Source organism: Austrofundulus limnaeus, unplaced genomic scaffold (genome assembly GCF_001266775.1).
Source record: "Austrofundulus limnaeus strain Quisiro unplaced genomic scaffold, Austrofundulus_limnaeus-1.0 Scaffold2190, whole genome shotgun sequence".
Lineage (NCBI taxonomy): Eukaryota > Metazoa > Chordata > Actinopteri > Cyprinodontiformes > Rivulidae > Austrofundulus > Austrofundulus limnaeus.
Window position 1 is genome coordinate 6,624 of NW_013954592.1, and position 16,757 is coordinate 23,380.

The 16,757-nt window shown below is 39.1% G+C and overlaps 1 protein-coding gene across 1 annotated transcript; it reads left to right on the forward strand.

The window, feature by feature from the left end:
• Positions 1-3,537: 3,537 nt before the first annotated feature.
• Positions 3,538-5,570, forward strand: LOC106537226 (peroxisomal membrane protein PEX14; the record flags this gene model as incomplete). The annotated part of the gene is given in 1 exon segment (XM_014034607.1): positions 3,538-5,570. A coding segment is annotated over 1 exon segment (448 nt), but the record flags the coding sequence as incomplete, so codon positions are not given.
• Positions 5,571-16,757: the final 11,187 nt, after the last annotated feature.

The following is a 16,757-nucleotide window of genomic DNA, read 5'->3' on the forward strand; positions in this document are numbered from 1 at the left end:
TGTGTGTGTGTGTGTGTGTGTGTGTGTGTGTGTGTGTGTGTGTGTGTGTGTGTGTGTGTGTGTGTGTGTGTTGAATGGTATGATCTGTTGTTTTTTAGGCATTTTTTGATATTTTAATAATGCAGTCTGTTTGAACTGTTTGTCAGTGACACAGGAACAAAAACACGTCTGCTAAATAAAATGGTATTTAAACAATTGCCATTTTTATTTTAATTTTAGCTAATTTAAAGCATCAGATTTTTTGCACTAGTTTTGAGATTAAATTAACAAAATCCAGTTTAATATTTGAGACAAAAGTGTAAAACATTTCTTGTGTGTGTGAATTTAGCCTAAAGTACACAATGACTTTGCAAGTGTGACAATGGTAGAGTATATCATGAACTAGTTGCTTTAATTCTTTGCACAAGACTTCGGTTGGATTTTTGCCAAGACTTTGACCTGGCCATTCTGAAACATCAACAGTTTAGTTCTTCTTTAAGCAGTTATGGCCTTGCGTAGTGAAATGGGGATTTGGAAATACCCTCCGCCTGTCCGTCCATGTAGAGAGGTGGATAACTTGAATAAAAAGTGAGGTATCAACCTCTGTTTTGGTGTGTGTAGCTGCTTGTAGACATAATAAAGATTTTTATTTTATTTAACCTTTATTTAACCAGGCAAATCCCATTGAGATCGCAGATCTCTTTGTCAATAAAGGACTGGGTCTGAAGACAACCTATTGTACATATTTTTGTGTTGTGGGGGAAACCGGAGTACCCGGAGACAACCCACACAAGCATAAGGAGAACATGAAAACTCCACACAGAAAGACCCAAGGCCCAAACTGGGGATCAAACCCAGGACCTTCTTGCTGTGAGGTGCTGGTGCTAACCACTGATCCATCATGCTGCCATGGTCTCTATTGAAAATTATATTTCCATGTCAAAATCCAAGATAGCCACCTATATACTATATAGCACAAAAAGTAAGGAAATGTGTGTTAAGTAAATTATTTCTTTGTTGTAACAATGGCTCTTGACAATAAATCTTATACCGGGCACCTAATTGACATCACCTTCAGGTACCAGAAGCTCAAAACAAGCATCAGTAGCAACTTCAAAATAATCTGTTTGGCAATGTCAGAGAGAAATTATGAAATTTTTTTCATGTAGAATTTTTTTTTCTACTGTCATCCCACAAATGCATGTTCCTTACAAATGTGGCACCATTTAAAATGGAAATTAACAGATTTCTAACAATGTAAGAGTTATTGCCAAGAAGCATTGTAACACCAAAGAAACAATCTACCAAACATAAATTGACTTACTTTTTGTGTGTAAACCAGCCACCCCAATCATTTGAGGAAATCTTTTAAGCAATATAAAAAAAACTGGAAAAAATAGTATCCTCAAATGATTGAGGTGGGGTGGTCGAAGATCAATCTATGGTGGACAAAGCCATCATTGGCCACCTCCTGGTTCCTCCATCGGGCCTGGTGGTGGTTAAAATTCATTCCTTTTCTCGTCAGGATCTGTCACACTGCACCACCTGTGACCAAAAATGTTTTATTTAGATTCATAAATGATTCTTATCTCCCAGATGAACCTTGGTGTTCTGTTTCTGATCTAGTGGCTCAGTTACTGAGGAAAAGTGCTAAAAGCAACTAAATTTACCAAAGATTAGACAGCTTTCCATTTGATTCCTCTAAACAGCTAATCAAATGCCAAATTAAGACCTATTCCCACTGCACTTGTTTGTACACTATCATGACACTGGGGTTAATCTTTAGCTGTGCTGAATGTGAGACATAAATGGGACTGAATCTGACCTTTCAAGATTTGTTACAGCAAAATGTCACAAAAAACACCCAACTCCTCAGTCAAATATTGTACATACTGTACACTCAGACTCAGTCCCTTTGCATAAAAGGAATGCAGTGTATGTTTAAGACACTTCAGTCTTAAGTGTGTTTATTGTCCCATGAGGGCTGAGATAAAATTTCTGAGAAAAATGTCAAAGAATAAAACACTCATTGTGCTCACACTTTTTAGCAGCACTGTACAGCTGAAGGTTTACTGTGAAAACAAAAGAAAAGAGCACAGTGTCCCGTAGCTTTTGCAAACTGTGCATTTTTTTGTTTTACCTTATGAACAACCGGGCCAATTGGCATTCTGCAACCATAGGACATCCAAGTCCTATGGTTTTATTGGTAACCACAAACAGTAAGTGGTAAAGTATCAGTGAAGGATTACTGTACTAAAAAGACATCCTGATGCATCTCAGTAATCCAGGTAGAAAAAAAACCAAAAAATAAAATTAAGTAAGTCCTCTGGATGGGTTCTTCTTTAGTGAAATGTTTTGTCTCTCCTCCAAGAGACTTCTTCAGTCTGATGAGTTTCAGGTGAACTCAGCCTTAAAAGCACTGCCTCCACATGGTGGACAAACAGGTTAGTCACTTGCAAAAGAGGGCCATCACCTAACAATAGGCTTGATTAGCTCTATTGTTCATAGAGGGTCATGTGCCCCATCACCTAACCCGTGTCGTGTTATGTGTATGTAGTGAATGCAAGTGGGGCTCGATGTCCCCTTGTTTTTGTCCCTCTTTTGCATGTGACCAACCTGTTTGTACATGTGGAGGCAATGCTTATAAGGCTGAGTTCACCGAAACCCATCAGACTGAAGAAGTCTCTTAGAGGAGAGACGAAACGTTTCACTAAAGAAGAACCCATCCAGAGGACCTACTTATATTTTCTTTTTGATGTTCTAAAAAGAAATTATGTACATTAACTGACAAATATTTTAGAAAAACCTCATTGTTAATATTTTGTTGCGCATATAAAATTATTGTTGTGATAACATCCTTCCTACTCAATCTAATCAGGCCCAGACCAGCTCAGTCAGGCCGATTAGCATGCATGATTATGTATCCATGTCTATAATGAGGCCCGAAGAAAGAGTGTACATCAGGAAAACAAAAAACACCAAGGACATAAATTGCCTCAGAACTGCCTGGTTGAGCATGTTTTGTTCCCCCTCATACATTCTAATCAGTAATAATCCTTTTGTCATTTGCCTTCTTAACTTCAGCTCAACTCTTACTGAGAGTTTCCTGGCCGTGGTTTGAATCAAAAAGGAAAGTCTCTCTCTCACCATCTGTCTCGAAACTTGTTGCCTTCCTGTTCAACTGATCCAAATTGTCCCCAAACTGTTTTCTTTTTAACCACCAGGAAGTGCAGAAACCATTCAGCGCTGTCTTTTTGATCTTAAAAAGGACCATTCTGTGTAATTAAAAACAAAAGAAACGTTAGAGCATCTTTACCAGGTGTGATGAACATCTGGCTGTTTGGGGTAATAAAGATATCCTCAGCTATAATTATAGGAAGTACCTAAGGTGTTTAGTTTGTGGCTGCATGTGCAACGTAAATGTGTGGTTGTGAGTCTGTTTTGTAAACACCTAAATAAGGAAGTTATGCCCAGTTATGGATGATAACAGTGTATGAAAAGCTTGTTTTACATGTTGTGATCACAGTTTTTGATCAAACTTTGTTTGCCACCTGGCAGGAAGCAATTCCCTTCCACCCCTGCTATTCCTAAGATCCCGTCGTGGCAGATTCCGCTGAAGCCCCCCACAGTGTCTGGGTCACCGTCCGTTAATCACACCAACAGCAGCAGTGACATCTCCCCTGTCAGCAACGAGTCCACCAACTCCTCTCCCATCAACGATGGACACCACAGCCCCCCGGATGCACTGGGGCCAGACCGGGCCTGTGCTGTGAATGGAGATACTGATGCTGGGGGCCTGAGCACATCACTACCACTGGACCAGGTCCGCATGGAGGTGCAGGGGGAGGAGGAAAAGAAGGAGGAGGAGGAGGAAGATGTTAGCCATGTAGAGGAGGTTTTAAGCATGCAGACGGAAGATCGACGAGGTGGAGATGGACAGATTAACGAACAGGTCGACAAACTGAGGCGACCCGAGGGTGCCAGCAACGAGAGCGAGGTTGATTAGACGTCAGTAGTAAGCACAAAACCACTCTGCAGAACGCCACTTCTCTGTTTGTTTCTCTCTGCTCCTTTCTACTCAAACTGTTTATTTTTTAAATCTATTTCCCCAGTCAGCGTCTACTTCCTTTTTTTTCTCACATTGAGCAAACTGAGGAGTAGATATGAATGAAGGAAGATCCACGACTGACAAATATCAGTGTTTAGTGACACATGGCTTGCCACACTTTTGATCACACAAACAAAACTGCCTACTAAGCCTAGGCCCATAGAGAGCCATCGCTGTGAAAAGAGAAACGACAAGTGATAGTCAAATCACATGAACTTTAAAAGCGTGTGTGCGGCTCTAACGACGTATAACCAGCTGCTTTTAATTTTCATGATTTGATCAGATAAGTCACAGCTTTGCCTTGGTGTCCTTGTAATTGTACTAAGGTTCTCACTCTGAACAAAGAGTTAGTGCTTTGTGGGATAGCTCCGCTGTGTGATGCAGCTATGGGTCAGGAATCATATGTTACCTCGGTCTGTGAGCTCCCTGTCGAAACATTTGCAGTTTGCCTTCGCTGTTGACGGCAATAGGACAGGACAAGTTCTTCCAGGGCCGGAGCTTTTAGCCTCTTTTATGTGTCCTTTCGCATTGGTGTCAGTCTGTCAATAATTCACAAGGCCAGCAGGGTGGCATTTGGGTGAAATAAAAGCCCTGAAATTTGAGATTAGAATGTGATGACGGGCTTTGTTCCATGCCGGTGTCAGAGTGCTCATATGCTCAGAGGAGGGGAAGATAAATGTCCCCCCCCACCCTCCTCTTCCTCTCTGCTTTCCTTTTTCACTGAGGGCTGAATTCTGCATCTTTGCGAGTGCATTTGTGCGTGGCAGGCGAGAAAACCCAGACAGTCTGCTGAGCTATATATGTGTCTCCAGCAGGGCAGCTGATTTGGTTTGTGAAGTATGTTAATAATCAAATGATCAACAAATAACAGATGTATTAGTTCATGCAGCTTGAAATGTCAAGGAGGCTAAAAGCGGAAATCTAATACAGAAAGCCCAGTTGCATCGTATTATTTTCTGTGACAAACCCTCCGGTCCAAATTACGTAGGGCCTCCTACAGTGAGTAATCTTTACAGAAAACGGCAACAATATTTTGTAATTAAGCTGCAGTAAGACACAAGCGCTGCCACAGATGGAAGTTGCAGAACTTGTATTACTTTTTTTTCTTCTCGGTGTGGAGGTGGATGGGGAAGTAAAAAAAAATTGCCCCATGATTGAAAAGGAAAGTAATAAATGAATACTTGACTTATTGAATTACTCACTGTGTCTCAAGCTAACAAGAAAAGTCCATGACTGAGAAGAAGGAATATCGGCTCTTGAGCGATTTCCATCTCCATTACATGGCCCTACTCAGGATCGCAGAAAAAGGTGGAGGAGCACATTGCATTTCTGAGTTACAGGTCTTGATCTACACATTAGGTTTTCCTACGCTTGTTGAGATTAAGTACAGAATAATGAGCAACTTTGAAATATACTGTATAATTCATTTTTAATGTTTTGAAATTATTTTTTGTGAATATTTGTGTAAAAAAAGTTCAAAAAGCCTCAAAACTACTGTAGATTTGTGTTTTATTTTCTGTAACAATATCAGAAATTCAGCCATAAATATAATAAATCTTGTTTATCTCAAAAAGATTTGTTTTATTTTAAACCAGCTAAACACAACAGAGTAATTTTACTGTATGTTAATATCAAGGATAGTCCTAGTTATGATGGGATCTTTATGTTAATGTTGTGAAACTAGTAATGATCTTGAAATAAAATTCACTTAACTTTTCCCTGGAGTGGTTTCAGAACCTTCTTTAAATTTCTGTTCAGTTCTAGTATCAATGTGGTTGAAGGATTGTCTTCTGCCTGCATAAAAAAAGTTAAAAAAAAATATACAAAATAAATCAAATCTAAATAAGAATTTGAGGAAAGACTTGTATCACTTGATCCAAAATCTAAAAACCTGCTAATGCAACAGTTGCTTTCAGGGGTCCTGCTCTTCTACAGGGTTTTATTGTATGAGGAACTGCAGAACCAGATGAAAATATTATTTATGTTTACTTGGTGTAAAACCATGATTCAGTCAGAAAGCTTGACAGAGCAGGGATTTCCAGCACTTTTTTCAGCTTTCTCTCCTGTAATGACTAAGTGAATTGCATGTAACGTAGATCAAATATGGGAAATTTGTTAATTCTGTAGGTTGATCATAAATCCTCATTTTTTGGTTGCTGTAGCACAAACCCCGCTTTAAAATCAAGGCTTCATTGTATAATTTGTAGTGGTGTTAAAGAGAATGCAATTATAGATTTGAACTCCCTCTGTACAATATTTACAGTGATTTATTGACTAAAGTACTGTCATATTTGTTTGCAATTTATGCAACCATATTTCACACATTTTGCTTTTGAAATATTTTTACAACTAATTATGCTCAATCCATACAGTGTTTGAGTGCAAACAGCTGGAAAAGGTGGACAGTTGGGTTTTAGTACCACAATTTCAGAGACAACGGGAAATGATAATTGGTGGAAATAATTTGATACAAGCTCACTGTCTCCTCTGTGACATACATGCAAAGCATCAATTATAGATTATAGCTTACCAGCTGCCTTATTACATAGTAATACTCACACCAAAACCAGAACAGTCAAATTCATGAAACATGTAGCAACAGCTTTGATATGTTCGAATTCTTCTTGTGTGACATGAAATATTAAGGTTGCTTCTAAAGTAGCATCAGTACTGATTCATATATTATAAACAGGTGTATTTGCAAGTAAATGTACTACAAATAAAGTAGCTTTCCAGGCTTGGTTTACCATAATCTTTTAACTGCCAGGCAGCCATAAAAAAATCCAGTTTACCATATGGTATTGATATATATACTGTGTGTGTATATATNTATATATATAATTTTAACCATTTTAGTATACTGACTTATATTTTTAAATGTCTTTCACATCACAGACTTCCACAATTGCCATCTCAATTTAGCAACAGTTGACTAAACAAGAGAAATCTGATTTTTAATTATATTTTTAGCCTATAAAGCCAATAGTTCACAAAAAAAAAAAACTGGAGGTTGGTGTGTTTTACAGAATTATTGTTCAACAAAGATTTGTTCTACTGGCTTATCAATTTCCAGACCTCAGACAGGCCTTGTTGGAAGTTCCTTTCAGTAGGAGTTCGGCATATAGTAAGCATTTATTCTAGACAAAAGCATGGTGGTGTGGATTCTCAGTCATCCAGGACATGACAAACCTGAGTTCATGAAGAGGCAACTGTAAGTAAGTAAAATTTAGCACCTTTTACAGACATAGAAGATCACAAAGTGCTTTACAAAGGTGCAAAAATTATACAGAAAAATAAGATAATAAAGACATCAACATAATAAAACAATAACTAAGAAAAAGACAACACACTGAAATTGTTAAAGCGTTATAAAAAAGGAACGTTTTAAGTTTGCTCTTAAAGGCAACCACAAAACTGGACATCTTGTTTCTTGTTTCACCTCATACACAAGCCTTTATTTCTGAACACAAGAAAAGAAAGACAGTTTTCTTTTATCAAATGTAGAACCAGACCAACAATTTTGAACGATCATGTTTCTTTTGATTTTTCAAAATTATCTTAGCCAAAGTAATGGCATGCAAGGCAGACTGTAGCCAGTACAACTTATTGTACCATACATGTCAAGTTGTATGGATTGTCCGTAAATCACACCGATTTTCTTCCATTTTGCAGCTATATGAACATAACGCAATCTCACAAATTTTTCCAGCTCTCGGATTTTTTCTCAGCTTCAATTTTATTTCATGTCTCAGAGCCTGTAGGTCCTAAAAAATAAATAAACAACAATCTCCCAACCTGTTCTGCCACTATAAGTTTCCCACCTCTCCCTGTCCCCCTTTCCTTGCTCCTGTGCACTGCAGGGACTGTTATCTCCACCTCATGTTCTGTATTTCCCCACAGCCGACAGTCCACGTACACAAGATACAGGTAAACGCCCAAAGGGGTTGACATGTACACTGGACTACTGAATGTTTTGAGGCTACTGTAAACATCTGCCATTATTTGTCAGGCAGTAGCGAATGTATGTATAAGTTTGTCAAAGTGTAATCGATAAACAACACATAAAATGTTTGAACTTGACTTGAACTATGAGCCAGCCATTTTGTGCAGTTTAGGGTTTAGACAGTATCCACTGAGTTTGCTGTGAACTTTAAGATTTGTAAGTGTCCAAAGTGTAAAAAAAAATTTTAGTGTGTAGTTTGTCATAGGTGGGCTAAACGATGCTTTATTTTTTTCATGCTGGGCTTTGCCATGCATTGTCAAGTGTATGAATTTAATTTATCAAGGTCTAAATGATCAATAGTGTTTCACATATTGATGAGGTGTATAAACTTCTCCTAGGTTCGATACCACATCCCTTTGTAATCCATTAACCTCTCCCTGGAGTTCAGGCCAACCTTAGATTTATAGGGACCTCCAGTAATAAATCCACTTGTACATCATTTAGTGTCTTGGGGGATTTGAAGAGCATTTCTGTCTACAAAGCATCATCTGGTCTCATCTACATTTTTAAGAGTCCCAACAACATTCACCACTGTTTGCATATCCTGTCAGGAACCTTGTGTGAATTTAAATACGTTTCCTGGTGGGTTAGTCACTGACCAGCGGCTCTCAGTGTGGTAAGGCAGTGAAGGGTTGTTTGTCCAAAGCAACACCTTGGTTTTGACACCATTTGGCTCCCAGTTGGGAGCCTTAACCTCATCAATCTTGGTGCTAAACGGAGAGCACTCAATAGGATAGTGTATCGACACGCTCTGAACTCCATTGTTCACTGGAACTGAGCACTCAGCAGGTTAGAGGGCTGAGTGTCTCCTTGGATCAATGCAAGAGTTGTTAGCTCATAGCAGCAGCAGAAGCAGTCAGAAGGCAACCATGACTCTGTCTGCACCTTACAAAACCACCTCTACCCATTTAAAACAAATCCTTGAGTGTTGATTTTGAATAGGTATACCTGACATTATGGCAACAGAGGTCTTCCTGAAGCATCACACTTATCCAAACTTCAGGCTGTGTAGGGGAGAGTTCCAATAATTTGCATAGGAAAGATCAAGGACAATGCAGGAACAGGAGAACTGGGAATGAGGTGGTCATGCTTCCTCTTCCCTTTGAGATAAAATGCATGCATACAGTATCAAAAAGCAAATCTGTGTACTTTTTATGTTTTAGTTACTGAGCCTGCGAGGGGACATGGGGGATTTTTTTTCTTTTTACATTCCCACGCAAAAGTATTGCATTACCTCGCAATACCTTTTGCGTTCCCTCGCAAACGTCATTTATCACTGTTGTGCCTGCCGCTTTATTAACAAACTCACGTTTACCATTAGCGCGTTAGCCTACTACTTTAATTCAGCTTCAGAATGAATATATCACACAGCCACGCATGGAAGTATGTCATATGTCGATATTTTAACACAGTGCAGCCATGCAACATCAATGTCAATTGTACGAACTTGTGGCGACACATCCTGTTTTGGTAACCGGTTATTTCAAAATAAAAGTCTGATTTATTTCATTTCATATACAAATCAAACTTTAGCATGGGAACGCCACAATATTGTGAAGTAACAAAAGTATTGTGAGGGAATGCAAAGTTATTGCGAGGTAACGCAAAAGAATTGCGAGGTAACGCAAAGGTATTGCATGGGAACGCAAAAGAAAATAATCCCCCCATGTCCCCTCGCGGGCTCTGTACTTAGTAGACCTGTGGATACAAAAAAATGTTTGTCTAACTTCCTTGGTAATATCCTTCCATGGGACTCTACCATACATTTTCTCCACTTTTACTAGCATCTGGTCAGTCATTTTAAGACTTTTTCTTGTATATACAGTGTCAGCAGTTTTCACAGTTACTAACCATTAAAAGGAAAATAGCCTCAGAAGGCAATGTGACAAGGGTAAGGTTAGAATATGCATGAAACAAAGGTCTTAAATTGGCAAAAAAAATATATTTTTCTCAGAGTACACCTTAGTAACATTTTCATTTATCCCAAGACTTGTCAATTTAATGCATAGTTTAAACTTTTAAATCGATGTAAGGATTCCATATGATTTTTTAAAGGAATTTCGTCTGACCTTGTTTTATTGTGTTTTTGTTCTTCTGATCCATTTCTTTTTGACTGTTTCGACAATTAAAATAAAGCAGCCTGAATCACCTCCAAAGGTTTTCTTCAGCTGTCCCGCTAAAAGCAGCTTACCGCCACTGAGCGGCCGCTGAACGCTGGCTCCTTCTTGGTGAAAATGAGAACATTTGACAAGCCAAGGTCACCAGGGAACTTTGCCTGTATAAGGCTTCCGTCGCAGGGCCCAGCAAACACTGCAAAGTCATAAAGCACTTTGTCATCACTCGCTATATAAACTCTCAACAATCAAGTGGGATCACATTCCCCTCCCTCCAACCCTGTATGGCCTGTGTCACTTGATTTTCTCTTGGCGCTGTTTCAAATCCAAATGGAATACGTGGATGCTGGAAGGCTGTGTAGGATATGGAAAAGCTTTATTTATCTCGTTGACAGGTGGAGGAAGACGCTGGTAAGGAGCAAAGAGGATAAAAAAGGGAGGTAAAAAGAAAATTGAGAGGCAGCTTTTCGTGAATGGTCTAATAATGAACCATCGGGAGCACTGTGGGCATGAGAACACGAGGGGAGAGAAGAGGAGGGGGGAAAAATGGATGCCCTCGTCCTGCACTGGGAGGGAGATTGGATTATCTAAAGGAAGGCCTGTCAGCCTGCTGAGGGTCCTCGGCTGCAGGCAGAGCAGGGGCAACAGGTGCGCTACTTGCCAACGTTTGTGCAAATTACCCTAATCACCGGGCCCAACTGTGGAACACCTGAAGCCATACAAGTGTTTGGGCAGGCAGGAGAGGGGCGAGGGGGTGGAGGGAGAAAAAAATTAGGGATGAGAGTCCAGCTTCATCTTTTGTACAGCTTTTAACATTCTTAATGAGTTTCAACTTGTGTTTGATCAAGGATCAAACATTATAAAAAAGTTTGCTTGGCATACCACTGTAACTTGAAAATGTGATTTTTCTTCTTCTTTTTTGTTTGTTTGTTCAATTCTATCCCACAATCAAGTAACTATGTTCCCTTCAGTTGTTATGAAAATACTGTACATATTTAAAAAAAAATAAATCTAAACTCCTTTAAATTGGCCTCTCTCTCTTTAAGAACCTTCTGCCATTTCTGACACTCCCACTTCAGCACGTCTTCACAACAGTGCTTCAGAGGAGGGGGGTGTTCTGTGGGCGGAGCTCAGCTGCAGACTGAGCGCCAGGGAGGAGCTTTGTAGAAATAGGCTGAGCTTTGTGCCAGCAAGTGTTTAGGCAGCTCCACACGGCTACCACAGGAGATTCAAAGCAACACTCTGGGCACGTGTTTGAAGAGGGAATGACATTATAACATGATATAGCAATTTTGCACCTCTAAAAATAAATTTGTACTACACGTTTTTGGAAAAGTGGACAAATGTTCCTTGCGCACATTTGCCTGTGAGACCAGCCTTAGCAGTCAGAGGAAATGTCAGAGCACAATCGTGGATTTTTGTCAGAGCCCTGGGGTCTCATGACAAACTAATGCATCATCTGTATTTGAAGTCAAAGCTAAACAATTAGACTAAACAGAAGATTACAAATGTCATTCCCAACATAGTCTGTTGGGTAATCTGATTATTTCTAACTGAAAGGTCCATAAAATACCAGGCTTTTCTTATTTTTTTTAAGTTTTATAGTGTTTTTGTATTTATGTTTTACTTTTATGTTGCACATTTTCTATAACAACTGTCTTCTGACATTTCCTTGGCTGAACAGGTGCTAAATAAATATAGCTCTTGAAACGCAAAAAGGACTTTTGTGTGCGTGTATAGATTTAGATGTTTATATAATTTTATGATACATATTTAAATGTAATTGTGTTAATGAGCGAGATTTGTTTTTGAAGTGTATGTCATTTTATTTATGTGTGCATTTTTAAAATCAAAAAGCCAGACAGGACACACTAGCTTTCGAAGTCTGGCTTTGAATAGCTTCTTTTGTAGGTTTCAGCTGTCAAAAGGCACAAACGTCCAACCCCCAGACATGTGAGTTTTTATGGGTAAAGAAAGATGACCTACGAAAAATGGAGGGGGGGGGGGGGGTGGCGCTGTACATTCGTTGAGCTTGCCTTTCCCAATTGGCACAGATTGTCACAGTGAAATACAATCAGAGTTTCCGTGTCCAAAGAGAGAGGAGGAGTTGAGCAAGTGAAAAAAATAATCCCAAAATCCCTCAGTGGATGCCCAATGTCTTGTTTTGGAGGGTCTGCGGTACTCCGAATTCTTCTGGTAACAGAAACTCGGAGTGAACGATGGACTTTTACTATTCTTAGTATCTGCAGAATCGTCCCAACATTTGCTTCTTCCATGCTACAAATATAACATTGCTTATGTATTCCCTATTAAATTACTGAGTTTTAACTCGGCAGTGGTGTGCAGTGTCTGTTATCAACAACCATAATGTGGAAGATTAGTGCACACATGATGCCCACCTGTTGCCCAGCTCTGTTTTATGAAGGTCACAGCTGTGATACTGAAACCAGTCTTTTTAAAGGCTGTTGTAGTGTTGATCTGAGGCTGGCAACATTTTAAAAGTCATTCATCAGAAAAAAAGGCTTACTGTAATGTTTTTAAATTGATCACAGCTTTATGCGACCGACCTCAGAAAATCTCCAACAGTCAAACTTTAAATTTAATAGTTTAGATGTTTTGTTTATTTGTTTGTTTCAAACATTTTGAGCCTACATTGTGCTTACTATCTATTAGAGTTCTTGATACAGAAGTCTTCTCAGCTGACATAATATTTTACAAAAATAAATAAATTGATGTGAAAACTGAGGTTGAATCATGAACAAATCAATGACAGATCACCTGAACAGAAATGTATTAGGCTGACATATTCTAATAAAACAATTTGACAGTGCTGGGCAATAATACGCAGAATATGAATTAGATTCATCAGGATTTGACTTCCTGCTTGGGTTCTTGCACAAACCAAAGATTGCTGGAAACTGTCTGACTTTTCACAGCAGCGTTTTGTCTCTGCCTTCGTTTGTTGTCATCTGTTCTTGTTCTCTGCCCAGACGAGTGCAGTTTATCTCAAACAAACCTTTTAATAGATCAAAACGTGGAGATATGACCTCATTTCCTGTTTGGCCTCACAGCGGCCAATTCAGATTGCCTGTTATTAACAAACGCTTTTCCAAAATTAAAATCCAAACATAAGGTGTTATGAGGCATGGTTTGCATCTGCTCTAGTTTGGATGAAAACTGGGAAAATATGTGACTTGTTAATTTTTGGGTTTTAATCCTCTGTGGAGGAAATGGCTTGATCCAAAAGCATCAGCAATATGTTGTTTATGAAACAATGGGTTCTGCTTCAAATTAAAATGTAGTTATACAATTGATGATGAGTAAAATAAAAGTTCAATGCAATGACATTGTAGCAGCATAGCTGTCAAATAAGGTCATTGCTTAAAGTTTGAAGATGAAATTTAATAGTTAAATTTGTAAGTATAATTCTTAAAGGATAATGTGAAATACAAAGTGACACCCATATAAATAAACTCTTTTGCGGTATCAATTCTTCATCTCTTAAAAAGCATTTTAATGCAGTATAACATTGGATTGTTTATTATACAAACAGTATTTTATTTATTTATTTGCCTGAATAAAAACAACTATCACCTGACACTTGGGCATAATTATGATAACATATAAAATGTAAACAGAAGTTGACCAAGACCAGAGCCTTGTGGAACACCTGATGAGCAGATATGTTAGGAAGACTTGATCCCCATCAACAAGAATGAAATTCAGTTTGAGCGATGTGGTTTTAGGCAAAGATAAATTTAGGTTAAAATAAAGTTTAGGTACAAACAAAAGAATAATGACTGATGGTATCAAACACTTTTTTTGAAGCTAAAAACACTGCTCCCACACAACAACCCCAGAAGCAAGTAAACATTTTCCTTTTTCCAAAAGACAACATTTGTTGCCAGAGCAGACCAGTTATGACTAAAGTCAAACTGCACAGGATGCAAAGAGGTGTACTTTTTATTTGGATGACTTGTTCAAAACTTTGCAACCCACTTCTCAGCAATCTCAGACCTAAAAATAATTGTTTTTCCTTTCTACTATAAAAAAATTGAGGTTCTGCAACTTCGGATTCCTAAGATATAGCTCACTCGTTGGTCCAAGTTTAAAAAACAAATTGTCTTAAGTTCTGCTTGACTGTACGGACACAAGAAGAAACAGAAACTTGTGTTTTAGAAAGACTCTGCAATAGTAGTGCCCACACACATTTTCTGATGAATCCTATTCAACTTCTCAAGTCTCTTCATCTACTTCACCCTATGCAGGGTCACATGAACCTGGTTCCTATATTACTAACAAACATTGGATGTGAGGTACACCTTGGACCAGTGACTAGCCCATCACAGGGCTACCCATCAACCGTTCACACACATTCTCACACCTAGGGATAATTTAGAGTTCCCAGTTATTCTAACATGCATGGTTTTAGACAAAAAAACATGGGTATGCACAGGAAGAACATGTAAGCTCCACCCAGTCAGGTCCCGACCTTGAGTAAAACCTGGATGTTTTTACTGCATGACAACAGTGCTGGTCATGTTTTAACTTCTGTGAAGTCTTCAAACAAATCATTTCTGTTTCGCTTTCACATTCGTAACCAAAACTTCACCTTTTTTTCCAGTTTGACCTGTGGCCGCCCTATCTCACAAATGAGAAACAGATGACACTTCTTGCTACACTCAGTCATAGATGTTTGCAGTTTCTTCATGCGACTGAGGCTCTCTGCAGAATAAAAGAAGTTTTAATGCCTCAGATTGATGCAGGTGCATTGTGTGCGCTTGGTAAATTCGAGCGTCTTGTATGTGCAAACAGACAAGCCACTTTAGGCTGCTTCATCATCATTTTCCTCCCTGGAAATTACAGTTGAAAAGCTTTCACATTATTAACATAAAAATGAGTCACACGGCGCCAGTGCCAGCGTCAAACGGTTTTACAGCTCTGTTGAACGCTGTCTGTTCTGTGTTCCAGCCGTCATCGCGCAGCAGAAACACCATGTTGGACCATTTCAGCTTATTGTCAGCCAATATGCCAGGCTTTTTTCCCCCTGAAAGAAAATGATCCCGTTCCCCTCGGACTCATGTCAAATTAAGCAAATTTACAGCTTAGCACTTAAGAACTTCTGGGTTTGCCAAGAAAGCGGCAGCAGCAGGCCTCGGTCTGCAGTTAGTGGCGCTGCGCTGTGGCAGCTGAAGTGGAATGAGAATTACTCTGGCTTCTGAGAGAGAAAGATGGCCCATCTGACTTTTTGCTGTAAGCTCTCTCATTTTGAATCAAACTTACGAAGTGATTAAACGCTCCCACTCAAATGTATAGACCTTTGGGCCGCCGCTGAAGCGAACTACTTGAGGGGTAATTGTCACGTGGCTCCGAGCCAGCCTGGATCAACCGTTTTTTGTACTTCTTCCTGGATGCTGTCTGCTACCGGTTGTTTGTTCTGCTGGCAGAGTTGTGTTTAACTCTCGAGATGACTAATCTCAAGCAAAGAGGCAACTCGAGGCAAAGTAAAACAAATAGAACACAATGTTTGGTATTTCTTAGTAAACATTTATGAAACGGAGTTGAGAAGAGGCTCATTTTTCCACAAGCTGTTTAAATGGCCTCAGTGCTAATCTTTCCACTTCTGGCTGTTTGTTTGGCGACAGCTGCATGATTACCAATAACATCTCTTACCCCCACCCCCCCTTTTGTGAAAATTCACAGTATAGTTACAATTTGTAATTTTTAGCACAACGTGCATTTCTCAAGTCTCCACGGCATAATAAGGTTATTTTACTGCAGATATTTAAGGACTTTAAAGGGAGGGTATTCAATTCAATCCAATCCAGTTCAATTCAATTCGATTCAGAAATACTTTATTGATCCCAGAGGGAATTAAATGTTGTTGTAACCAAAGAGTTATTATAGATGCTGATGGCTGTGGGCAGGAAGGATCTTCTGTAGCAGTCTATTATGCAAAATGAACTTTTTTGAGCTTTATATCATGATATAATGTCATCATAAAGATGCCCAGATATGTTGCTTTGACCCATTCGTGCATCTTTGAGAAATCCTTGAATCTCCTGTCATAGCAGATCGGCACTGCTTAAAGGGATCCATGATTATTTGTAACATTAGACTTTATTTGTTAAACATATATTTTAACTGTAAAATAATGACTGTAAAAATACTGTAGGCTGTTTAGTTTTTATCCTTTTTAAACTAAAAGTTTAGAAATATATTACACGGACGGGGCCATTTTATTTACTCATGAAGCATTCTGGGTAAATGATGACGTGGATAGATCCTCGGTGTGAGCGAGCTATACCCACCCTGAAGGTTAATCTTGGACAATATCTGACGATCGGCTCTTTTAAATGAAACCAGAGAGTGTTGACAGAGAGGAGAAGGTAGAAATGACTCAGCCTGTAACTGAAAATATAGATGGAGGACAACAGAGCTGCTTCATGGAAGAAGAACCTCAGCACCAACACGCACCAACAGTACATCTGGGGATAGGGGTGTGTGTGTCAGGGTCTTTATTCCCATCCCATTCCCCGACTGCCATTTGGGG